General features: G+C 41.8%; 1 protein-coding gene and 1 long non-coding RNA gene across 5 annotated transcripts in view; one reads left to right on the top strand and one right to left on the bottom strand.

The window, feature by feature from the left end:
* SLC30A5 (solute carrier family 30 member 5) overlaps positions 1-8,294 on the bottom strand; it is a 22,201-nt gene extending 13,907 nt beyond the window's left edge. Inside the window, exons 1-6 of one of the 4 annotated variants that reach the window (XM_044446345.1) lie at positions 8,066-8,294; positions 5,736-5,858; positions 4,169-4,235; positions 2,603-2,688; positions 1,801-1,888; positions 1,234-1,321 (exon numbers count right to left, since the gene is read on the bottom strand). In XM_044446345.1, coding sequence (XP_044302280.1) covers positions 1,234-1,321; positions 1,801-1,888; positions 2,603-2,688; positions 4,169-4,235; positions 5,736-5,858; positions 8,066-8,142 — 529 coding nt within the window. In that variant the 5' untranslated portion in view covers positions 8,143-8,294. The other 3 variants (XM_044446347.1, XM_044446346.1, XM_044446348.1) reach the window with 3 other exon arrangements.
* A 483-nt stretch (positions 8,295-8,777) lies between these two features.
* Positions 8,778-24,569, top strand: LOC123031678. Its single transcript, XR_006416360.1, has 3 exons — positions 8,778-8,962; positions 16,731-16,911; positions 24,243-24,569. It is a non-coding gene; the product is annotated as an uncharacterized LOC123031678 (long non-coding RNA).
* Positions 24,570-25,315: the final 746 nt, after the last annotated feature.

Raw genomic sequence — 25,315 nt, 5'->3', positions numbered from 1 at the left:
AAACATGCATAGTAATTTGTTGTTAGTGACTTTCAAACTGGATTACTGTAAGCCCTTTACATGGGGATACCCTTAAAACATGCCTGGAAACTTCAACTGGTACAGAATGTTGTGACTAGGCTGTTGTCCAGAACAGGGCAACTTAAACACATCATCACATCACCTATTCCAGGCACAATTTAGGACATAAGAGAAGCCAAGCTGTATCAGACCAAAGATCCATTTAGTCCACCCTTCTGTTCACACAGTGGTGAACCAGTTGTCTGTGGGAAACCCACAAGGAGGGCATGAATGCAATAACATGGTTCTACTCATCTACCCTAGCAACCAGCACACATAGATGCGCATATACCATCTTCTCTGATATTGAAAGTAACATATAGCCATCAGGACTAGAAGTCAACGATAGCCTTCTCCTTCATGAATTTGTCTAATCCCCTTTTAAAGCAGCCCAAATTGGGGGTCATCATTGCATCTTATGTTATGAATTCCAGTGTTTAACTACATGCTGTAGTACTTCCTCTTGTCTGACCTAAACCAACACAAGTTGGTTCTTGCACTAAAAGCCCTAAATGGCTTGGGCCTTCAAAAACTAGTTCTCCTCTCCAATCCTCATCTGTTTTGCTTAACATCCGAGACTCCGCTCTGAATTTATTAGATGTTTGAAGTATGGGAGATATCTAGATAGACCTTTCTATCTGTGCAGCCAAGCAGACCTATGCTCTGTAGTGGGCTGTATTAGCGAAAACATTAAGACCTAGCTATTCAGGAAAACTGGGGGCCATTTTATTTTCTCTTTCCTTTTTATCTTTTTCTTTAATTTTCAGTACTTTTTTTGCGGTTTAACTTTTTTTTACACAGACAATAATGACTTGTATATTGGTAGCGAACACAGTATCATTACACTTTCTCTTTTTCTGGTTTATTGCAAGTTTTTATTCTTCCATTATCACATGAGTGCATGACAATACTGAAGGTAATAGACAGCCATCATAAATAGTAGCCACTGATAATGTTCTTATGCCCTCTATCTAGAAAGTTTCTCTCAAAAATAGGTATTTGAACTAAGCATGAACCAAACCACATAGAAGTAAACTGTGATATTTTGCAATAGACATGCAACTCAGGTAGGAAAAATAACAAAATATTAATTCATTAACAGCAAAACATTTCTAGAATAAATTAGGCATGAAGAACAATATTTTTTCTGTATACATTGGTCAGAAAGGATACGATGTTCTGCAATTTTAGCCATGAGGTCATCATTATCAAAAAACAACAAGCAGATCACAGCAATAAAGAAAAAGGCCACACCTCTTGTCTGAAAAAAAAAAAAACAACCGCCCCCAGCAATTAAAAAAACTGGTTATACCAAGACTCAGACATATATCCCAAAACTCCCACCCAAAATAAGTTCAGTACAATGCACTTCTACACTTTTCAGAAGGGGAAAGGCAGCAGGGGAAATTAAATGTTTCTTTTGATGCTTCTTAAGCATCAAACCCTTAAATCTCAACCCTTCTTAAGTTTATTTAAATAATTAGCTTACTTCATTTCTATAAGCTAATAATTAGCTTATTTCATTCCTATATTCCCCAACAGCCAAAGCTGTCTGGATGGTTTACAACAGTTAAATGCAATACAGCATACTCTGAATTTATTCTCTCTGAAGTAGAAGAGCTCCTGTACATCTCATTTTAAACATGTACACATTCCATGTAAAGAGTACAAATAAAGTATGAACAGATGGATGATCTATGGTCACATATTTTATATCTTTTTTCAAAATAAATGGGATACCTTTGCTGGTCCACTTCCTGAACTTGTAAACAGTATGCTAAGCAGCGAAATTACAACAATATCGCTATGCTCAAAAAGCAACACAGTTCTGCAAAACAAGAAGTAAAAAATCTCATTTATGACAGTAATATATACTACAAAAACTCAGTGTCTTTCCCACTGATTTCCATCATATCCCCTTAAGATCACATTCTACAATTCTGCTTGCCCGCCTCATCATGATGAGTACTTTATTACAAAAGTGTAATAAAAGAGAATTTTATCTGAAAAAAGTGATGAGAAAATTCCCACTTTCCTCTCCAGCTTGCAGTTGGGGAGGGGTTGCAGATGCCTCCACAGTTGAGCTTAGCTTTGGGAGGCACAAAATTATCCCACTTCCCTTTTCAGTCCCACACTGGAACTGGGGATGTGGAGACTCAACTGCTGGTACATACCTTGCTTGGGACATAAATACCTGGAGGAATTTTTGTTTCTATCCCAGCCTGCCCATGTCTTAAGATCTGCAGAGGAGACTCTTCTCAACATGGTTTTTACTCATTGCACAACAACTTTTCTGTTGTGGCATCCTATTTTCAGAACACCATGGAGGGCATCTGGTGTGAACTTTGTACCTAGTCAAAACCTTCTTTTCATAAAACAGACATTTTAGTAAGTCTGTTTTATGAATTCTGCCTGCTGTCTGTTTATTATTGTATTTAATTATTTTACTACATATTTATCATTCAATGTTATACCTTTTAATAAAGGACAGTTTATAAACATCCAAATAAATAAAAATAAGTATTCCCAAGGATATATTTACCTTAGAGGTCCACACAGCGTAAGGCCAAAAAACCACAAAAGCGAAATTATGCAACCTACAACAGCATGTTTTATTATTTTGATCCACTGCAATAGAAAATATTGTATCAATATTTGTACTCAACATACACCCAAATAATTTTTTAAAAATAAATTCTCTCTCAATACTTGAGGGATATAATCCATGGCATTAGACCAACATCATTCTTAACAAAAGACTTCTTTAACAAGTGATTACCTTGATTAATTACCAATTATTAATTATCTTGATTATCAATTAACATAGGTGTCTCTAGTTTTCTAAGCTTTTTTTAAATAAATAATAAACTTAACATTAGCCAGCAAGTTCAAAATCCTGCCAAAATCTGTTATCCCATAAAAAATTCTAAACAGTCTCATAAGTAATCTCTCCCTAGAATTCTCACATAACAGGCAGGATAGTGCTTGATCCCATAAAAAACTGCCAATGTTATTTGCCACCATGGCTTTGCAGGAATACCAGGCTCTGCTAGTCATGTGATTGAAAAGGCCATTTAGTAAAGGTACTTCTCAATGGAGTAAAGTTTAATTCAACCTAATACCCCTGTAACTCATGGTTTAATTGAATTAATCTATACCATGAGGCAAAATGCTATCAGTCTAGAGAAGAAACTACCCCTAATTAGTTTCTTAGCAGCAAACAAAAGAGTTACCAAAGTTTAAGGGAAACACAGACAATGAAGCCTGGTCCTCACATTGTTTAAATTTGTCTTGGTCACCTATTTGGCTGTTACTTGGAGACTTTAAATGAACAAATGAGGCTTTAAGCATTGTAGCCCTGAAGAATGTAAGGTCCACTTCATTCTGCAATATAGTGGATGGAGAACTATTTAGCTGGTAGTGGGGAATATGTGGACCTCTAGATGTTATTGGGCTTCTACTTCCATCAGCCATAGCCAGTAGAGAATGGGAGCCAGTGTGGCGTAGTGGTTAAGAGCATGGGACTGGGACTCAGACGATCTGGGTTCTAGTCCCCGCTCAGCCATGGAGCCAACTGGGTGGCTTTGGGCCAGTCACAGACTCTCAGCCCAACCTACCTCACAGGGTTGTTGTTGTGGGGATAAGATGGAGGAGGAAAATGATGTAAGCTGCCTTGAGCCCTTCGTAGGAAAAAGGCAGGATATAAATCACAATATAAATTAATAAATAAACTGCAGTTCAACAACAACTGGAGGGTGACGCATTCCCTGTTATTACATTAGTAGTACTAAAGAAAAATGCACACTGTAAAAAACAGAGCTAGATGAGCATAAAACACATCTCTTTCCACACTTCTAAACAAGACATGAAAAGGACTAGATAAATTTATTCCTAAACCTCTAGACATGCTGTGTTGACAGAAAAGTGAAGTTTTCTTTCAGGGTGGAATTTTGTAAAGTTCTGTGCAAAACAAACCCATTGAGGAACTACTGTACAAGCTTCACTGAAATAAACACTCACAATCTCACACAAGGGTCATTCATTTCAATGAGTCTAAGGGTATGCTACCCCTAACAAACAGGGTGTATATAATAAATATTCTACTCACCTGATGCTTGGTGACAGGCTTTCCAGATGAAAATGGTTTTTGAAACAAAATCATAAAAAATGCAGACCTATGAAAACAGGGATTTTATTAGATCATGTGAATTCAGTTTAGAAAAAGTCATTGTTCAGACAGTATACCATCACCACCTTTTCTGTGTGCCAGTTTCACCAACTGGGGACTGCAACTCTCCTCCCTTTGCAGAGGCCATTACAATTATCTCCTTCATGAGTGGGAGAGGAAGAACGGTGTCACCATCACTTCAAGCAGGCTTTTTAAAAACCCATTTTAATTATGCCCTAATTAAATCCTTTTCTCTTCATTCTTTATTCCTTATATGCTGTGTTTTAAATTTAGATTACAAGCCTGAGGGTGGGGACTGTCATACTGCCTATCTTTGGAGCCTTTGCAGCTGAAAGGAGTAGTACAGAAGCTATTAACATTTATGTTTAAAACAGTCTTCCAGAATCAGTACATTTACATCACAATCATACAAAAAGAAAACAAACCCACAACTATTAGCTTCATACTGATTGATGGCTAATAATTGAGTTTAAGCTATTGGATGATACACAATGCAATAAATACTTCACACATTTCCAAATGTCCTCCATGACTGTTCTTCTGGGTAATAATTAATGTGAAAACACATATAATATGAGCATTAAACATGGAGATTTGCTGCTGTATCCTTAATCTGGGAAACCACGACTGATTGTGGCTCTAAAGTACACGTGCAGCAAAGAACAGCATGTGTGACAATCATTGCAGGAGGCTTCCAGTCAGCTCTTTTCATGCTATCAAGTTCAATCCAGCCACAGACAACTGCATGTTTAGTTATGCATGCTTATGATTTGTAACATGCTGCAGAAAGCAGACTGGGATTGTGCTTTTCAAAACACCAGACATGAACAATGATTACGTAAGACAATTGTAATGTAAGGAGTATACATAACCAGCATTTTACTATTAGTAGAACACAAGAAATAACACGAAGTGTATCAGTTCTTAGAAAAATTTCCTGATGCATCACAAGGAAACACTGTACACATTTCCATTCAAATTTTCACCACACATAATTAGTTCAAACTTGTTTGCAAACATATTTCTGAACATGGTCTCAACAATTTGGTGTTGATTATGCTTTGTGGGAAGGCCTGGAGGAATGTTGTCCATGGGGTCGCGATGGGTCGGACACAACTTCACGACCAACAACAACAACAATGCTTTGTGAAGATATTAGTGCAGGACAAAAATGGCCATGTGTTATTTTTATGTTATTCATGAAGTTGTGCCCGACCCATCGCGACCCCATGGACAACACTCCTCCAGGCTCTCCTATCCTCCACCTTCCCCCGGAGTCCACCCGAGCCCACACCGACTGCTTCAGTGAAAAGGAATGAAGACAAGAAAGTCATACTTTGGCAATAAGACCACATCTCCCCTGCCCCATAGACTCAATAGTAAATTTTCTATAACAAAGAAAAAACCAAAGGTGTCTGGATACAAAACTTATATCGATAAGGAAGTGCTGAAAATGCTGTAAGCTGTTCAAGTACAAGTAACTTACCCAAGTTTTACTATGAAGATAAATTGTACAAGGTGGACTACTTTTAGGAGGTCGTAGGATTCAAACAATCCTAAAGCCTTCAAAAATTTTGTTAAACACAGCAACACAATATATTTAGTCAGGCTGGAAAAAAACAAAACAAGAAGAGAGTTGCTGTGAAATACTGTTAAACTTTCAAATAAGGATATACATTTATTTCAGGTAACCTGGAAAGCACTGAGTTAGTGAACTCAACATAATTTACCTCCAACTGCCCAAAGGTTATCATAACCATTTATCTAATAACTAGCTGTCCAAATTATATCTGATTTGCAATAGCTGATCAAAACATGACTAAAGAAACTCAATGGGCCCTGAATGCACAAGCTTACTCTACAAATCATCCTTCAACTAGAATGCTATGAAAAAGAGAATTTCCACCTGATGCATCAATATACATATATTTCTACATACCATAAAGCTGTGAGTGTCTTGAGTCTCATATACAAGATTTAAAAATGTGTTATTCTGGGATGAGTTCAGTCCAGCAGTGTATAAAACTATGCGATCACAAAGTCATGCCTGACTCTTTGCGACCCCATGGACAACATTTCTCCAGGTTTCCCTTGTCCTTCACCATCCCCTGGAGTACACCCAAGCCCACACCCACCTCTCCAGTGACCCCATCCAGCCACCTCAATCTCTGCTGTCCCCTTCTCCGTTTGCCTTCAATCCTTCCCAGCATCAGGATCTTTTCTAATAAGTCCTTCCTTCTCATTAGGTGGCCAAAGTATTTGAGCTTCAGCTTTAGTCCTTGCCCTTCTAAAAAGCAGTCAGGGTTGCAAACTAGCTAGCCAAAATTCTCACTTGCACATACAGCAAAATTTGAACACTGGGTCTGGGAAGGTCCTCAACCAACTAAATCTATGGAATGCTGTAGATGATTGTGTAGTACACACAACATATAACTAACAGACTGTGAAAACTAAGGGATACTGTAATTGTATACTACAGTTTGAAGACAACTAGTCTACAGATTGTTAACAGTGAGAGGGAGAAGGTTGCTCAAACACATCTACATGTAATAATGTGTAATTCAAAATCCTGCTGCCATACCAGCAACCAGCACAGTTGGTTGACAGAAGCACAACATTTAAAAGAATTCTGTAACTGGAATAACAGATTCCATAAATAGGTTTCCAGATCTAGAAGCTTCTGAGGCTTTTAGGCTACTTCACATACAATCCAACTCTTTTATTAATCATGTTTCTCAGGCCTGAAAATCGCCACACATGATCACTAAAACTACATGCAAATGCTTGTACACGTATTATTGTGAATTTTCAGTGCATGTACACACTGCAATGTACAAACCTGCAGCAACTTCACATTAAAATCTACATGCAGAAATGTATAGGACTGTGTACAACTTGGCAACACATTAAATGACCCAATGAATTACATAGAAGAATTTGATGTTGTCTCTATGAAATATTTCTCATCTAATGCAGTGTTTAGATACATGATCCAGTGCTAGGTCTTCACCAGGCAATACAACCACCAGGTGAAAGAAGGCTCCCATTCCTTTAAAATAGCTTTGCGGGGTGAAAACTGACAGTTCCAGCTTGACACCCCAAACCTGCTCAATCTCCCAGTGTTGCATTAACAAAGTTAAATATATTTCTACTTTGTTAAGTTTCTTGCAGCGTGAACTATGAGGGCCATACTCTGGCAATTTTAACAGCATAAACTTCTGCACACTAGGGCCTGCTTTGACAATCTGCTGATGCTATGCTCAACAATGTGAACTTTGACTCCTCTCAACTCATGCCACAGGAAACTGGGTAGGATTCTTCTACAAGGATTCTACTGCAACAGACTCACCCCAGAAAGCTCTTTGTAAACTTAACAACGCCTCTGTGCTTTTATTTTAAAAATCCAGAGAAGCAGATGTGTTAGCCTGTTGCAGCAATGCTAACGAAGATTCTTATTGCATCTTAAAGACTAACAAATATACTGTTAGCCGTAATATATTTGTCAGTGCTACAGAACTCTCCATTGTTTTCAGGTCAAAAAGAACAGGAGACCAATTATTCTTTTAATCGCTCGCCTATGTTTAGCCAGGCAGGACAGGTGTCTGGACCTCGCGTAAGCGGATGCCTGGTTGCTTTCGATCCCACTGCAGGAGGCTTACGGAAAGGCCTCTAGAGGTTCGAGGTGGGAAGGGGTCGTAGTAAGAGCTGCAATGCCTCCCTCAGTCCCTCGCATAGTGAAGCAAAGGGAAGGAGAGGACCCTCACTCCCGTGCCTGCTCGCCTCCCTCAGCAAAGCGTCCCCGGGACGGGCCGTTACCGGGCGCTGGGCACATCCACGGGCCCCAGCCGCCCGCCTCCGGCCAGGGCCTCGCCGCCGCTGAACTTCTCCTCCATTGGGGGCTCTCGGGCGAAGGCTTCCTCAGCCGCCACCCGCACCCAGCGGTTTCCTCATCCTCCGCGGGCTGAGGACGCCGTCGGCGAACATGCAATGCGAGGTAAGGCCCGCTGGCAGGCCTTGGCCCGCAGCGGAACCGGAAACAGAGGCGCCGAGAGCCACGTCTTCACTTGCCGCCGGAACCTCTGATTGCAGATAGTAGAGGGGAGGGGAGGCTAGGCTAGGCTAGGCTGAGCGGAGCTCGCTCGCGCTCCTGGCCACCTATCCGCTCTAGCCGCAATGGTCTCTCCCAGACAGGACGTTTAAGAAAAAAAAAAAAAAAAAAGGAGTGCAAGAGCGCCACCTGTCGCCCGACATCTGGCGCAGAAAACGTGAGAACAGTCTGAGGAAAAAACGGGTACATAAGCAAACGCTTGAAAGTCGTGTTACCTAACGGATGTGCAGGGTTTTGAGATCTCCAAGAGTGCCGTTTTGGGCAAGATGTTATCAAAGGCCGGGCGGGCGGGCGGGCGGGCGAAGGGAGAAAAGAGTTAAAATCTGACTTCACGGTGAAGTCATAGTGTCTGCACGCGATTCCCAAGACGGAATGGGCGAGGAAGAGTCTGTAGACTGTCAGTTAGCCTTAGGATGTCAGATCATGATGACAGGTATGCCCTGGCCCTTCCCTAGAAGATAAAACCGTGGTTCCTCCACTATAGAAAATATAAATCCCCATTGTTCTCAGAAGTGTTTTCCATCCTGTCCAAACTACATGGATTCCTTTTACTGGTGCCCCAGTCTGGGTGCAAGGAAGCCCATTCCTGCCGGGTTCAGTGGAAGGTAGGTCAAACTCTGTCCCAGTTGGCAGTGGGCCTCAGGCTCAGGTCCTCCTCATTGCCCGCTGGTCTTTTCTAACAGGAGGTGGCTGGGACTGAGACTGGGAGCTTTTGCATGCAAAGCGGAACCACTGAGCTATGGGTCATCCTCCCAACTCAGTAGGAGTTTGCTCTCCAGAGCTGGTGTGGTATGGGGGTCAGAGTGCTGGACTGGGCCTTGGGAGACCTGGGTTCTATTCCCAACTTAGTCATGAAGCTCACTGGGTGACTTTGGCTCTCTCAGTCAAGCCTACCTCACAGGGTTGTTGTGAGGATAAAATGGAGAGGAGGAGGATTATGTTAGCTGCCTTGAATTACTTGTAGGAAAAATGGTGGGAAATAAATATAGTAAGTCAGTGGGCCTTCAAATGAGTTGGGCTACAGGACTCAGAATCACCTAGCTCTCAGGGTACCAGGTTGGAGTGAGTTGAGGGATGTGTGTGTGGGGGACATCAAAGTCTCAGAGCCCAACATGATGTGGGTTTGCTTGACTGTAAGTCTTATTGTATCTGTTGGAACAGCTCCCAAATGTGTTTTAAAGTATTACACAACCTGGTGACTACCTCCAGACTTCAATGCCCATCAACCTCATGCAGCACAGGAAATGATTAGGAATGCTGGGAGTTGTAGTACAAGCCATCAACCGGAGGAAGGGTGGTGTTGATTGCAACTAACAGTTCCATCCATGTCAGGCTTGTGGGAAGAAAGTTCCACTACTGTGGAATTCAACAGCATTTACGTATATTCTCAATTTATTGCATATAGGACAGGAGGTCAAGTGTCTCTCTTTCTCTCTCCCTTACTCTCACTTTCTAACTCTTCCAGCTGAAGAATGTGTGTAATTTCACAACATGCAATCCAGGCCTAGGAGCTCCAGGGTGTGAAATTACATTCTGTTTCATCTCCTGAGCTGACCTGACCCTGATCATCATGGCAATGCAGTCTGGGGTCTGTCTCTACCCGTCTGCCCACCCTGTTCATGCTGGCTGGATTTCTTGTCAAAGGCCCAGCTTGAGTTGGCCTCTAGCAGCAGGAGACAATTTCTTGGGCAAATCCAGCCGCTGTGAAAGGCGACACTGTGACTGTGACACCGAAAGTACAGACATTCCAGCTGTACTCTGGAGCAAAACTTGGCCATTTGATGCTTGGTGTCAATGAATGCTTCTTTCCTGTGATTAACCCATGGTAAGCTAATTTGGACACATGGGCAAGAGATGAGTATCAGAACATGTTGTCCCAGCATCATTTCATTCAGATTAATTACCTCTTAATGTACATGTAGTGACATACTTTAGAGGGCAGAAAAGACGCTCAGGACCCTTATTTCCAGCAATCCAGAGCAATGTCTGTTGGGAGAGCTGCCAGATTTTTTTCCTACTCCCTGCTCCTGTCAGCCTGATGAGTCTTGAACAGGTTCCTGCTAATCAGGAAGTCAATGAATAGAACACTTCTTACCTCAGTTGGAAAGGATCACCCTGCTGAATTTCTGCTTTCTATTGAAGCTTATAGTCCCAGAATCTCTGCTAAAAGTGAGGATGGAGTAGGGTGTGGGTATAGACCCGCACAACCTGTCATTCCTACTTGAAGGCTTGGTAGTGTGTTGTCAATCTTCTGGCACTGCGGGACAGCAAAATGATATGAGAGAGCTACATTTTGACTGTAGGTTATGATAAACTAGCAGGGTAGATTGGCACTTTAAGTCATCAGGTAACTATCCTATTACACATGTATGCTGCCTTTTCCCGGTGGAAATCAGGAGAGTGTACATGGAGCTTATTGTATTTTATCTACATAGCATCTGTATGTGGCATGTTAAACAATCAGTCAAGATAATCTAGTTTGGCCTATCTCAATGCCATGTAAAGTTCAAACATGTAATACAAACTTTCTCTTTTAATTTGATACAGTTCTTGAAGGGAAAGGGAAAGCAAACATTTTATTGCCATCTCACTGCTGTGCAACTATTATTTAATATATATCAGCATACAGCAAGGGAGTTGATGAGCACATGACTTGACCCATACAGTGCCATGCAGTGGCAATTTATATTATAGGGATTGTACTTACAAAGGGAATTATTGTATTATTAAAATTCCAGCCCCTGTCTTTTAATACTTTGGCTCAAAAAGAAATTTGACACAGGCATCTCAAAAGAGATTTGCATTGAAATTAAGGAAAATATCAACTATCATCTTCATCATTATTATGGATTCTTCCCTTTGCTTAGGTGTTCCACAGTCAGCAACACAAGAAGAGCCCTGCTGGATCAGACCAAAGGTCTATTCAATTCAGCATTCTGTCCTCACAATGTCCAGTGACATCAGAGCATGACCCTCCTGCTCATGTTCTCTAGCAACTGGTGTCCATAGGCAAACTGACTCTGATGGTAAAGATAGTATGTGGCCATCAGGACTAGTAGCCACTGATAGTCTTTTCCTCCATGAACTCCTCTAATTCCCTTTTAAATCTATCCCAAAGTAGTGGCCATTGCTACATCTCATGGAAGTAAATTGCATAGTTTAATCATGCACTATGTGAATAAATATTTCCTGTTTATATGTCCTGAACTTCCTATTATATGTCCTGCATCTTCTACCACTCAGCTTCATGGGCTCCAGTATAATGAGGGAGGGAGAAAAATCACAGCTCATCCACTTCTTTCACATCAGCCCTGTCTCTGTTCCTGCAAATGCAACCTTTTCTTTGGACTGCTCTTTCCTAAACTCAGAAGCCTTCATCAAACACTCACACCAACAGTCTGTGATCTTTGCAAGTAAGAATTGGCAATCAGGCAGGATGGATTATTTCATTTAAATGAGTCTGCCAGAAAAAAGGGGTTTTTTGCTGGATGGGCAAGGGAGTCTGTTCTCTCCTGCCACTGGCAACCCAATTTCCTCTCCTTTCCTCGGTATACTGAGATATGGAGATGGTGGCAGGACTTCCTCAGCTCATAATTTGGTCTTAGTTTCTCTTATTCTCTGTATGCAAAGTTGCCCTGCTCCGTTTTCCCAGCTAGTTTCTTTTGCTTTCCTTCTTCAGCAATATCCTCTCTGGGAATTCAGCTAAAGAACATTAGCAGCCCCCACTCCCCTCTTTCAGAATATATTCCAGTCAGCAAGGTCATACCACTTTATTTGAGTTGCAGGCAGATTTTTAAAAGAATAATGGGAAGGTGTGTATGGTAAATTCACTAAGTAGACAGAAGAAATCTGCTGGGTGAGGGGGATGGGGAAGCTGCTGCAGGGGAGGATGAAAAATCCGGAATGGGTTCCTTTGACAAAGAGCTGGGCTGGAGCTTTCAGGAGAAGCAGGACTATTTTCAGCAGGAGACCGTTAGGGGACTCTGGCTTATAAGGGATGATGCTATCTTCTGTTTTCTTTAATTCTGTGGGAAGGGCAGCCTTCCACTTGCAGGGTGGAAGAGGAAAGGGTTCAGAGGTTACTGTCGATTCTTTCACTTATCAGTCAAGGCTCCACAAAGCCTGATATTCACTTACATTCCTTTTTTGCTTCTGACCCAAACTTCTTGCCTTAACTTTTTAGGCCTCTCATAGGCCTGCCTGAGCTTATTTTTCTGCCTTTATTCTTCTGTTGCATTGCCTGTCTGTGACATTCACCTGTTTAATCCTACTTGAAGTGGAACTGAAAATGCTTCCCCATTTTTGTGGTCACATTCCCATTCTGTGAAACAGGGAAACATTTTCTCTTGCAAAATTCTCAAACTTTTAGTGGTTGGGATTATCAAGAGAGCAGCAGGGGGAGTACCCCCCCGCCCCCTACCCACAACAAAATTTCTCCTTGTCTTTTGGCACCCCATTGGTTGCTGATTGCTTATAGCTCCACTGATGCAAGTAAGGTTTTAAAAGAGAAAATTTTTGCTGGGGGCGGGGGGATGAGCAACACTATTTGCATATTGTAATAAGGAGCACTGTAGTGTTTGAATTTCTGGTGCAGCTTCCTATGCTTCTGTTCTAGACATACTTGCCTAGAGAAGGTCCCATGATCTAATGGGACTTAGTTCTAAATAATTGTACATATGATTGTGCTGCAATTAAAGAGTGATTTTAAGTTTTTAAAAATTTAGGTTGAAATCCTATGCACACTTATCAGAGAGCAGCTCCACTGAAATTAACAGGACATACTTCTGACTGAGTAAACATGTAGAAGATTGTGCTGCTCATTAACAAAACTGGTGAGGTGGTAGTTTTTGCTGGTGTGAACCTGCTCAGGCACTGGGATTCATATCAAGAGGTGGTGCTCCCAGGTCTACTTGTGTGGGCTGGTAGACTGGTCAGTGCTGGGAATATGACTTTCTCAGTGATGGCTCTACACCTTTGGAACTCCTCAAATGGCCTCATTGCTGCTGGCTTTTATAAAACCATGAAGACTAATCTATGCCAGTCTGTATTCCGTGCTTTAAGAGCACTGGTGGCAACTGCTGCTGCTGTCATGCATTTAAATGTAAATGCATGTTCATGTTTTGTAAGAGTAAGAGTGTTCCCTGAAAAGTGAGTTAACCTGCCTGAACCCCATAAAAACAAAAAATTTGCTTGACTCATGGTGACTGGATGGGAGGATCAGGTTCTGCTGCTTAAGGAAATACTCTCTGTGAATGTTGCTCTTGCAAAAGCTTCTAGGACTGTTTAATCAGCACAGAGCTGAAGTTCCACTTGCCCATGTTGCCCTGACTGGGAGGAGAGTAGTTGGGAACATTCAGTGCTTCTTGGCCCACACAGCCTTTACTGCTCAGGGAAAAGGAGGAGCTTGTGCCACCGTCTCCTTCATGTGACTGATATCCAGCCAGGAGAACTGTGTTGCTAGGGCATTGCTTGTCTAGTGACTCACAGCATCCTTCAGGCAGTACAATTGATAATATATCTCTCTCTGAGTTTCAAAGGAAAGGTCAGGGAGGGAGAAGAGTGCAGTTGCTGTCTGTGTTTGCTGACCTTGACCGTTTGTAAATTCACCCCATGCAAATGCCAGATGGCGAGCTGCTTTCTACAGTGTCACATTGTTGTCCTGTGAGTCAGAAGCTCTCCGTTCTTGGAAACTGAACCCTTTACTTGTGAGAAATGATGGGTCAAAAACCCACACAGTCTGCTAGCCTGCAACTCTATCTCAGCTTTAGAGTTCCATTGTGTGGAAATGGCAGATCAGAATCCCATTTTCTGGCTGATGTTGGAGATGTTCCACTACCACCACCAGCAGCCTCCATTCCCAATTATGCACTTAAGCACTGATGGATTTCAATATCTTTATATGTCCAGAAGGGGGAGATGTTGCCAAACAGCAGAACAAATATGTAGCCTTCTGAAAATTTGACCTCAGGAAGGCACTTGCTTGGAGTTTGGAGAGACAAGAGTCATTGTTTGCATAGGGTTTTAGAGGGTTTTACCTCTCAAGGAAGAGCAGGAATTGCTTTTCAAATTGTTCTTGTGAACATAATGTACAGACAGGTTGGTTATGTCAGGGTAGATATTCATGGACCTGATCCAGAGATCTGTGCATATAACAAGCTGTGTTTACTGGGCTTTTCTAATCAAGACACTCATCGCGTACCATTGTTCTCTCCCGTTTTGTTTCTGTGTATAACCAGCATTTTCAGTCAGAATTTGTAAATTAGGGAAAATGTGGCATTTGCATATGAACATGAAGGAAGTGAGATTTCCTCTTGTATATTTGAGCCATTCTACTGTACTGCTTTGCCACCTAGAGGTTATGTCATGGTAAAGCAGGAAAGGAAATGCTTTTGTGTGTTTGAGTATTCTATTGAAAGTAGAATTAAAGGACTTGTATAGAAAAGGTCGTTGATTAACTTTGCACTAGTAAGGACTGTGTGGTGTCTGAGACACACATTTTCTGCTGCTTCACAAGATCAGGAGGAACGAGCATCCCTGCCCACATGCTGCAATCCTAATAAGGATTATTGGCTCAGAGCCGCATTGAAACGCAGGTGTGTATCTGCATCCAATCCTGGTTGAATATGTGCTCATTTTCTTAGATGCCATGCATGTGTATCCAACTCAGCATGATAAATAATCTGCATAGTCTCAATTTCTGGGTTTGGAAATCCAGCATGCAGCATTAGTTCCAATTTTATACCCACTCATCTGGAAGTAAAGCCTCGTTGAACTCAGTGGGACTCTGTTCTGAATGGACATGGTGAGGAGTGCCTTTTTGAATAGGAAGATGGTGTGTACGGAAGGATGAGGAGGGGAACTTCATTAAAAGAAAGCATGAAGGAATGTCTTGTGCAACCAAAAATGGAAGAAAATGTAAGGAGAAAGTGGAAAAGGAGAAAGCAAAACCAATACCAAGTAGGTATTATTGAATCATAGAGTAGTAGAGTTGGAAGGGGTCAACAAGGCCATCAGGTTGTAATATAATACAATATTTATGTCACAAATACATTAGAAAGAGGAAATGGTGATTCTCACAAACAAGTTATCCATGTAACAGTGACCATTCTGGCTGGGATTATGGGAGTTGTAGTCCCTCTCATCTGGAGAGCACCAAGTTGGGGGAAAGCTGTTCTATATAAAAAATCTACCTTTATGGTCTTATGTTTATCAAGCAATAGCAACCGGAAGGATAGTCAAGGAACAGACAGCTGAGAACAAAATTCCTGAGCATGTGGAAGGTGGGTGTATATCTGTCTGCCTCTCTCTCTCTCCCCCCTCGTCCCCACCCTCTCTGCATGTTTTAGCCTGAGAGGCTATAACATATGCTAAGGCTTTGCTTTGTATTTTTGGCCTGCTCATTCTGCTGCCTACCGCCAGTTTGCATGTGAGGTTTTCAGATACAAAAATACAAGAGTGGGGCACACGATTGTGGAGAAGCATGCAGACGGCTACATTCCATGGCCCTGGGTTCAGTTCTTTAATACCACCAGTAACAGGATCTCCATCAAGAAGCAGAGAATTCCAGGGCTGGCATATGCTGTTGGGGGTGGGGTGGGTGAAATAGTCTGCTTAAACAAAATTAAAATAATGTCCCCTTCCTGCAATTGTGGGAAGAAAAGGAGTCCTGATGGATGAATGTAAGTTTGGAATTAACGAACAAGTAACTTTGAGAGTGAATATATCTATTTTTAAAGGCTTTTGCAAGGATTGTGTAGTATTACATGGTGGCAGACTGGGGGCTTCCAGATGGAAGCTCCTACCAATAACACTCAGAAGGCATTATGCATTTACTCCAGCTTTTTGTCCTTCACATAGTTTCTGTAGTGAGAAAAAAAAGATGGAAGAGGCAGTGAAAAAGTTCAGGAAGATTGCAACTGGATGATGATGATGATTATGATGATGATGACAACGATGACGACGACATTTGGAACACCACCAGCATCTGTAAAATTCTATAAATGAGGCAGGCAATTGCACATGGAAATTGCATACTAGTGCCCACAGTATGAACTAGACTTACTGGCAGGCTGCAGTGCGGTGCTGGGGAGCATGGGCAGCTTGTGGAGTCCCTGGCAAGGATTTTTTCAGTTGAAATATTTCTTGTGCACTCATTGTTCCCTAGATACAGTTGGTTATGTCACAACAATCAGTCGTCTTTTTTTTTTTTTTTTTACCATTGTGGGCTTGTTGTTTTGTCTGGTTGTGGTATATCACCATGGCTTGTTTCAGGCCTGGAAACATAGCAGGAAACAATGGTCTACTGTATAAATTTTGCTTACTGCTGTTGTCTGTTGTGATGCCTAAACTGGGGACATGGAATTTTCCTGTTAGTAGGAAGAAGACACCGTAGAGGCCCATGAAAAGAACAGCAACAGGAGGGTCTGCTCAAGGCACCTGAACTCTGCTGCCTGCAGCATCCTACCAACACACATGCATCACCACTTGCTTTGCTCCGCTTGGCTGAATGCTGTGCCCATCACCTTGTTTACTTTCTGAAACCAGAGGAAAGCAGGTAAATGCACTGTGGGCGAAGGAGAAGTTGAAAAAAAAGTTTATGTTAATGTGAAAACTCCTTTTGGAGGCTGGATTAACTAGGAATCATGAAAAAAGATGGAGGTTCAATCTGGAGAGGGAAGGGGGAGAACCTCCCTCAAAACCTTGCTGGACCAATCAGGAAGAGTCAGCTAGGGAGCAATATAGTAATAAAGGGGATTTTGCTCATGGGGGCTGTTGGGATGCATGGCAAGAGGACAGAGGGTGTGTGGGGGGTGGGGGGGCAGGGCCAGAAAGGGGCAGGAGCAACCAGGATTTTCGTTTGTCCGTCACCGAAAATGTGCTGAGTTGCCACCAGTCATGGCAACCTCACACCCTCACTTGGCATGACTTGCCAACCTGCCCATTGTCTCTGGATTTATCCATTGTTAGCTTCCCCATTTGGGCTGAATTTGCTGTTTTAGAGGTTCTAAGTTAAAAAAGCCTTTTTTAGTATATATTATTTTTCTGCATGTTACACACACCTGTCAAATTGTTCTGTATTAGTTTCTGTCTTTTCTTCTCAATTTCTCCCCAACTGCTGGTCTCATTTGTCTTTCATCTGCTTTTACATTCATTTTCTCTTGTAACAGTTTCTCTCATTTATCCCAGTTTTAAACACCATCATTATAAACAATATGAGCCTTGCTTTCTAACCAATTCCTGCTACCGCACTGGCCTATAGGGTGGTCAAGCAAAGAGGCACTAGGCTGCCCACAGCACTGATGCCAAACTGAAAGTGGCCTGGGAATCAGCAGTTTGAGAACCATCGGCCGAATGGTTCTCCCTTGCAGAGGAGGGCAGGACGTGCTCCAACGGAGCCATTTGGATTTGGATTTGGATTGGTTCCATTTGGATGCCAGGAAGTACTTCCTGACAGTTAGGGCCCTGAGGGTGTGGAATGGGCTTCCACGGGAGGTGGTTGAGGCCCCATCGGTGCGGGTGTTCAAGGGTAGGCTGGACATGCACATGTTAGGCATGTCGTGAGCAGAGCCAGCTAGAGCCGAGAGTCAGGCTAGATGGCCTGGGAAGCCCCTTCTGACTCTCTATGTTTCTATGTTTCTAATAAAAGATGGGGCCTTTCTTTTATATAAAAAACAGAATTCTGACCATTGCTCTTAGCATGCATCTGCGCAGAATGCTAGCAAGTCAATTCTGTGCCTTGCACAGGATGTTCAAAATTTCTTCTTTCGTATTAACTTTTTAATCTCTCTCTCTCTCTCTCATTCTCTCTCTCTCTCTCTGTGTGTGTGTGTGTAAGAGAGAGTGTGTGTTTAGAGTGCCACTGCTATTTATAGGTTATGTAGTAGAGAATGTGACTGGGGAGGGGTTCATGAAAGTTCATTTTGTCTAGACAGGCGAGAATTCACTTGCATTTGATTCACAGCCCCTCCCACCATCCAGCCACCTCTCTGGTGGGATTCATCTGCAAAGAAAGGAACTGGACCTGCTAAAGTCAGAGCGCTACTGCCCACTCACATGCATGAACATAGCAGCCATCGCTGTTCTGGCGAGACATTTCAACTTGTTTTTCACCTGACTAAAAATAGTCCTTAGAAGAAAGGCCTGTTTTTTGTTTGTTTTTGTTTTCTGAGAAATACCACTGTTCCATGCACATAAATGTCAGAAGCCTGACATTATGGGCTACATAATAAAAACAAGACAGTACATGGCCAGCAAGACAGTTCCCCAGATAATTGCCTAGATGTGCTTAATCTTGCATTCCTTTGAAACAGTTGTTAGCTTTTTTGTTTGCTTTTAATTCTGGTGCTTGGGACATTTATCATAACTACACCAACTCTTTCTATGCCGAGTGATCCAGCCTAGGGAACATCTTACTTTGAAGTGGACTTTTTTGTTCATTGCAGTTAAAGGGGTATTTTAAAAAAGATCTCCAAAATTATTGAAGCAGACCCTCAGTACTGGTTTTATATCCACCAGATATGCTCTTGAATGGTTGCTTTTTAAAGAACTTACAGCTAGTGAGATATTTGCAGCACGGGATAGGCTGTGTTTTTTAAAAGTTTCAGTGATGGGCAAAATTAGCCACTATCTTATGTGAGGGTTCGAAAGCATGCAAATATAAGTAGATGAAAAGGTACCACTTCGGTGGGCAGGTAACAGCATTCCGTGCACCTCGGTGTTTAGTCATGCCGGCCACATGACCACGGAGACTTTCTGCGGACAAACACTGACTCCCTCAGCCAGGAAACGGAGATGAGCACCGCCCCCTCGAGTCAGGCATGACTGGAATTTAATGTCAAGGGGAAACCTTTACCTTTATGTGAGAGTACAGACCAAATGCATATGTAAGGTGGTACAGTCCATGTGCAGGACCTGTACCACCTCAAGATATTTGATTGGAAGGGCCATCATTTCAAAATGGCTCCTGTGTTAGTAACTGGAAGCAAGTTTTTTCTCAAATGTAGAAAATTAATGACACATGGGAGCAATTTTCACTTGGGGGTGCTTCAAAGCAAATTCCTTGTTCTGTGAGATTTGAACTGATACAATTCTCTTGCAAGGAATTTATTATGTCATTATGCATGTTTGAATCTGTTTGCTGAACTTGAGAGTTAATCTGATGCTGTAAAATAAAAATAACCAGGATTATATTTTAAGAAACTGAAGCCTCTGTTGCATTTTCTAAACCTCAGCACAATTCAGAGTTTTCTCACACTGGTGCCTTTATTGTCAACATGATGCTCTGCAACCTTTTGGAGGTTCCATTCTAGTGATGAATGGGGCCAAAGACAAAGGGCTAGGGCCAAAATGTCCCTATATTTCAGCTTAAAGCTCTTCAGGGGCAACCTGATAGCCTTCTGGTATTTCTGCGGAGTGGAGAGGGAAGGAGACTTGGACTCAGGACTGAGGCTGATTCCTGCTGGCACCCCAGCCTCTTTCTCTCCTTCTCCTCTGCATTTAAACTGGACAGCTGGAAATAAATAAAGCACAAGGTGTGGTGGTGGCAGAGAATACCGCCATGCTTCATTTGAAGCAGCGGATGCAAGTAAGCCTCAGAGTCTGGAGGCTTAGATACACTGAGGGCAGGAGTGATAGAACTGCTCAGTAACTAAGGCATAGGAATGGGATTTACTCTTTTAGAATGGAAACAAAGTGCACAAAAGCCAGGAAACACCAAATGATCCGCAGTTGGGCAAAAGAGGGTGTGGCCAAAAGAGAGAAGAGTGGGCGTTGAGGGAATGCCAGAGGACCGGATTGGGACCACAGGAGGATGGATGTGGGCCCTGCCCGAGTTTCTGCACATCTGCTTTATGGAATGGCCAGGAGGAAATGTTCAGGACCTTAACCAGATTTTTTACCACAGTGCGCCATATCAGCTGAACCTGGTCAAACTGCAGGTATGGTTAGTAAAAAGAAACCCACTTCAAACCATATAGTTTATGAAACAATCTTATTTCAATTAACTTTAGTTAAGATTTCAAACCAGATCTTTCCCTAGAAGCAAAAATTACAAAGCTGAGTTTGTTATACTTTGGGCACAAACTCCTTGGGGAAGACAATCATGTGAGGTAAAGTCAAAGGCCAAATATGTAGTAGATTGACTCCATAAAGGAACCCACAGCCTGGAATTTTCAAGAGCTGAGCATCATAGATGGAACATTTTGCAGAGCTTTCATTCACAGGGTCACCATAAGTCAGAGATGACATGACAGCACATAACAACATAGTTAAGATTAACCCCAGGCTAGAATTTTGGTGATAACACTAATCTGCGGTTAATCTAAAATGGAAGCAGAAGGTTCCAATCTTCACTCTGAGAAAGAGAAGAGAAAGGGAGGGAATGAATCCAAGACTCACTGAGACTTGTTGCATTATGTTGGAAAAGAATAACGTATTACTATGTCTGAATGCAACCATTATGAAGGGGTTTATTTTTTATAACTTAGATTTATTGTGTGAATTTTGTGTCATGTCATGGGCAGAACTGCAAACAGTCGTAATGATCAGAGAAGATATAGGCAATATGGCTGTACTGCAGAGATAAGGTTGGTTTCCAATGCATATTCAAATACTTTACAATCTCCTTCTTGAAATGCTTCAGGGATTTTTGAAATGTTTGAATAATGGGAAATTTATAGAAGGGGGCATTATATAAAGGAGAGATAGGGTAAAAATCCTTATAATTAGGAGTTCACAAAGATTTTGCAAAACCAAGGAATGGGATTCAGCTGAATACTTCGTGTGCTTACAGCTTTGTGTGCTTAGGGTGATCTTTCCTGACCTGGTGCCCTCCAGATGTGCTAATCTACAACTTCCAGAGCTGGAGTCAATATATTTGGAGGGTACCAGCAGGGGAGGATAGCTTAGAGATTGCAAAATATTTACTGTGGAGTAAGGAACATTGGACCTGTGAAACCTACTTCTGAAGAAACAGTCTGTTCCTGTGTTATGCAGACAGGAAGGGGATGAGGTCGGGAGACTGGAACAGCCAGACGGTAGCTCCTTACCCTTCAAGATCAGAGTGTATGTATTAGACCAGATAGGCAGAGAAGAGATAGAGCAAACCCTCTTTTTTGGGGTGCCCTCCTCCATGATGATTTCTTTTGACTTTTCCAACCTGGTGCCTTATGGATGTATTGGACTGCAACACCTTTGCAGCTGGGGACATGAGCCACAGTTCTCAAAGGTCAGGCTTCCTTTTAAAACGGGGATTTTCACAGGGCTAATCAGATTTCTTTGACAGAGACATTTGCACATGCATATGTATATGTCCTTTTTTTGAAGGGGGGGGGCAGATTAGCCCTGTCAAAAAGCCCATTTTAAAAGGAAGTCTGAGCTATCTGTCAAAACTGTGTTTGTCTGAAAATGTGATGGCACTTTGCTATCTTCTGAGGACCTAAAGTCTCAGGAAAGGATGGAAAAGTGTGAAGTCCAATTAAAGTATATATGCAGGGAGAGGATCTTACCCTGATTGGGTTACCTGTTGGTTGCTTTCTTTCATAGGAAAAATTACTTGTGGTTTTCCTTTCCCTTAACAGCTTTTTGACATCTGTCAAGAGAGCGCAAAGTAAAAAATGAACCAACTTTCAGTCTCACTAGCTCAATGATTATGATGCCTGCGGCACTTTAGATATTACCTATGCAAAGCTTCCCATTTGAGACTTCCTTAAGTCACACTTATCCAAGTCCAAATAAAAATATAAATAAACTAGAAAAATAGTGCAAAATCACTGAATTTAAAAATTAAAAGGAGTGGCAAACCAGTGTGACAGCTGCTCCAATATGCCACTGGTTGTCACTGGTGATTGCCCAGGTGAGCTCAGCAAGAGCAGGAAGGGGTTTATTTTGGTACCCACAATGACTGGGTTCAAACAGTGCTGCAACCCATGGGGGCACAACAACCACTTTAGTGAACCAAGGGTTGTCAGTGTGGCTTGTTGCTCTCAAATAAGCCACTGTGTGGGAAGCAGTCTGTGTTTGGGTGACATGACAGCTCACTGGGCTGTCCCCACAATGGCTTGTCACGTTATGGGAACCCAGTCGGTGTCCTCCACTGCTCCAAACACTATTCAAGCAAAGGAAAAGTGTGAGACCTCCAGCTATAGATGGCTGTGCCTCCTCCTCTTTCCAGGGTATGTCTAGTAATGCAAATTGAATAACAGCACATGCAGCATGGTCTGTAGCATCTTTAGCACGAGATTGTTGGCCATATTCTTGAATTATGAGGGAACCTGCAGCTTTGGCAGTACATGGTGGCACGCAAATCATCACGTGATCTTCCCCAAGGCTATTACTATGGCAGTTTGAAAGGCAGAAATAACGCTAAAAGTACAGCCCTGCTCATGTCTTCTCAGAAGTAAATCCCACTGAGTTCAGTGAGGATCACCCCCAAAAGTCAGTGTAAATTTGTGGCCTCAGAGCCCAAGGAACACAACGGTACCTAACCCTGAGTACATAGGACTGTACAGTAAATTTAGCTATCGCACTTTGCCTGTGAGATTAGATAGGGTGGGCCCCACTGAGCTTGATGGGACTTACTTCTGAGCAAGATTGAGCTGCTCAAGTTATTCTTTCCCTTGTACAAAGCAGAGAGAGAAGCCCACATTTTAAATGTAGGATTGGCTTTGCTGCCTAGAAGCAAATACATGAGACCAGTCCATTTCAACTTAGCTAGAGAGGCTGTGGATGATGGAAGCCTAGTTCAACCCATTTGGAGGGCATTAGTTTAGGGAACTCTGTATTATTCTGTTGATACTATCAGTTTTCATGGGCTGTCCTATTAAAAAAAGAAAAATGTTACCACTACTGAAGGTAAAAGTTACCACTACATATCCCTAAATGTTTAGCAATATATTTCACTATCATTTTGTACTTCTGTTATTTAGAGCCTCCCTTTCTTAAAGAAACTAACTTTGTGAGCAAAAAAAAAAATATGTTGCATGCTCTAAGTAAACAAGGTGTGGCATCCTTTAGTTCACATTTATTTACTATAAATGTGAAAAAGTTGTGCTTGTGGCAAAGGGGTTTTGAAAAATCTCAGTGATGGTCAATCGATGGCTGATAAAATACAGTTCAGATCAACTAGGAATCCAATTTGAGAAACATTTCAGTATTTTATTGCAGGGGGAGGAAAGGACCAAATTCTGTTTTGGTGAAACTCCTAGAGGCCACATTCCAATGGTGAGCTGGGCCAAAAGCAAAGAAGTCAGAACCAAAAGCGGAAGGGGCTTGGTTGAAAATGCAAACAACAAGAACACACTAGCCTCTTTTAGCTTAGCACACTTGCTGCAAAGAGCTAAACCTTATTAGAGCCATTTCAGCCTTTCAGAATGAGGAAGAAGATGACACATTAGATGATGAATCACAAATATTTCATAGTTGGAGGTTGGAGGAAGAAGTCTCAGAGGGGCTTAAGTAGGACCCTGGCAGTTATTCAGTTTCCAGATTAACTTGTGTCCAGGATGTGCCCCAATCCATTAAGGCATATGCAGATACCCCGCTGGATCTCAAACTGTGCAAGGGACCTGGACCCATGCAATTGACCAATCACCTATTTTTGGGAGAGGGGAAATAAATCTGCCCACCCGTAAATGGACTGTATTTGGAACAGTAATATCTGAAAGTGCTGATCATGTTTGGGATAGGTAAAGATGTTTGTACATGGCAGTACATATACAACATGTCCAAGCCCATGGGGACCTTGGAAGCCCCAAAGTAAATGTGACACGCAGTCAGATTGCCACTACTTAGAAGCTACAAATTATAATACAGATAGTTTATATATCTGTCTTTAGAATCACTCTACATTTGCGCCAATTATGGTGTTTGTTTTCTTTGTTTTCACAGAAACATAGCGAGTTATAAGGATCCTCCGGAGCCATCTAGTCTGACCCCTGGCTCCAGCTAACTCCACTCATGTAATACCCAACCAGTGGTTGTCCAATCTTTCCTTGAAGACCCTCAGTGATGGGATCCAAACCACCTCCCATATAATGTAATACCTCCAGTATAAGGTAAACAATAACACTGAAGGGGGAATGTCTAATTTCCTGTTAGTTTAAACAGAAATGTACTTTCCAATGATAATAGCTCCAATTTCAATTATAGATGGCAGTTTTACTTCCTGCATTAAGCTCTTCTGTGCTTTTTGGAATGACTCATAAGGTATAATGCCACACCACCTTACAAAATACATAGTTCTCAAAAATGTCAATAAAACATATCAAAACCCTTAGCAGTGGTGAGTAATGTTGATCTTTGACCCTTTCCTAGTTCCTGGTTTCAGATGCCTGGTGTTACCTCTCGTATTTGATTTTTAAAATATGCTTCATTCTGCCATTTAGAATGTATAACACATTACTGTAAACTTTTAAATTCAAAAGTTTTATGGTTTTCTACTCACTAAACAAATAATTATTCTAAAGACTTCAGACATACTGTGAGCAAAGCCTTATTTCTCTCTGCAAAATGCTATGTATTTTAGCCCATATTAGAGTTCCAATTCTGTAGCCATTGATAGAAAAAGTCCCATGTTTGGTAGTAAACTGTATCTTCTTTTTCCTTAAGAGATAAAGTCAGTCTGTCCATTTCTGCACAGTCCAATATCTTATTCAAGATCAAATCTTCAGTCGGTCGAGCTCTTCATTTCTCCAACATTGCGCATATGCGATCCTTGCTCCTGTTATTACACGCAAAGTCAAACATTACTGTAAACTTTGAAGCAGTTTTTGAGTTTGGTTTTAGATGACTCTTTTATGGAGGACTAAGGTTGCATCCATACTAGAAGACATTGAATGCTACTGCGACATTGCTTTTATGTAATAATTCGGAATTAAAATAGTGGTTTACATCTTTTATTTATTTGCAGTATTTATATGCCACCCCATAATATAGTCTTCTGGGTGGCATATAATCAGAGC

The sequence above is a fragment of the Varanus komodoensis genome, unplaced genomic scaffold, assembly GCF_004798865.1.
Source record: "Varanus komodoensis strain SLA01 unplaced genomic scaffold, ASM479886v1 scaffold5, whole genome shotgun sequence".
Classification (NCBI taxonomy): domain Eukaryota; kingdom Metazoa; phylum Chordata; class Lepidosauria; order Squamata; family Varanidae; genus Varanus; species Varanus komodoensis.
The sequence above is the reverse complement of the archived record's forward strand: the minus strand, read 5'-3'. Positions and strand labels throughout refer to the sequence as shown.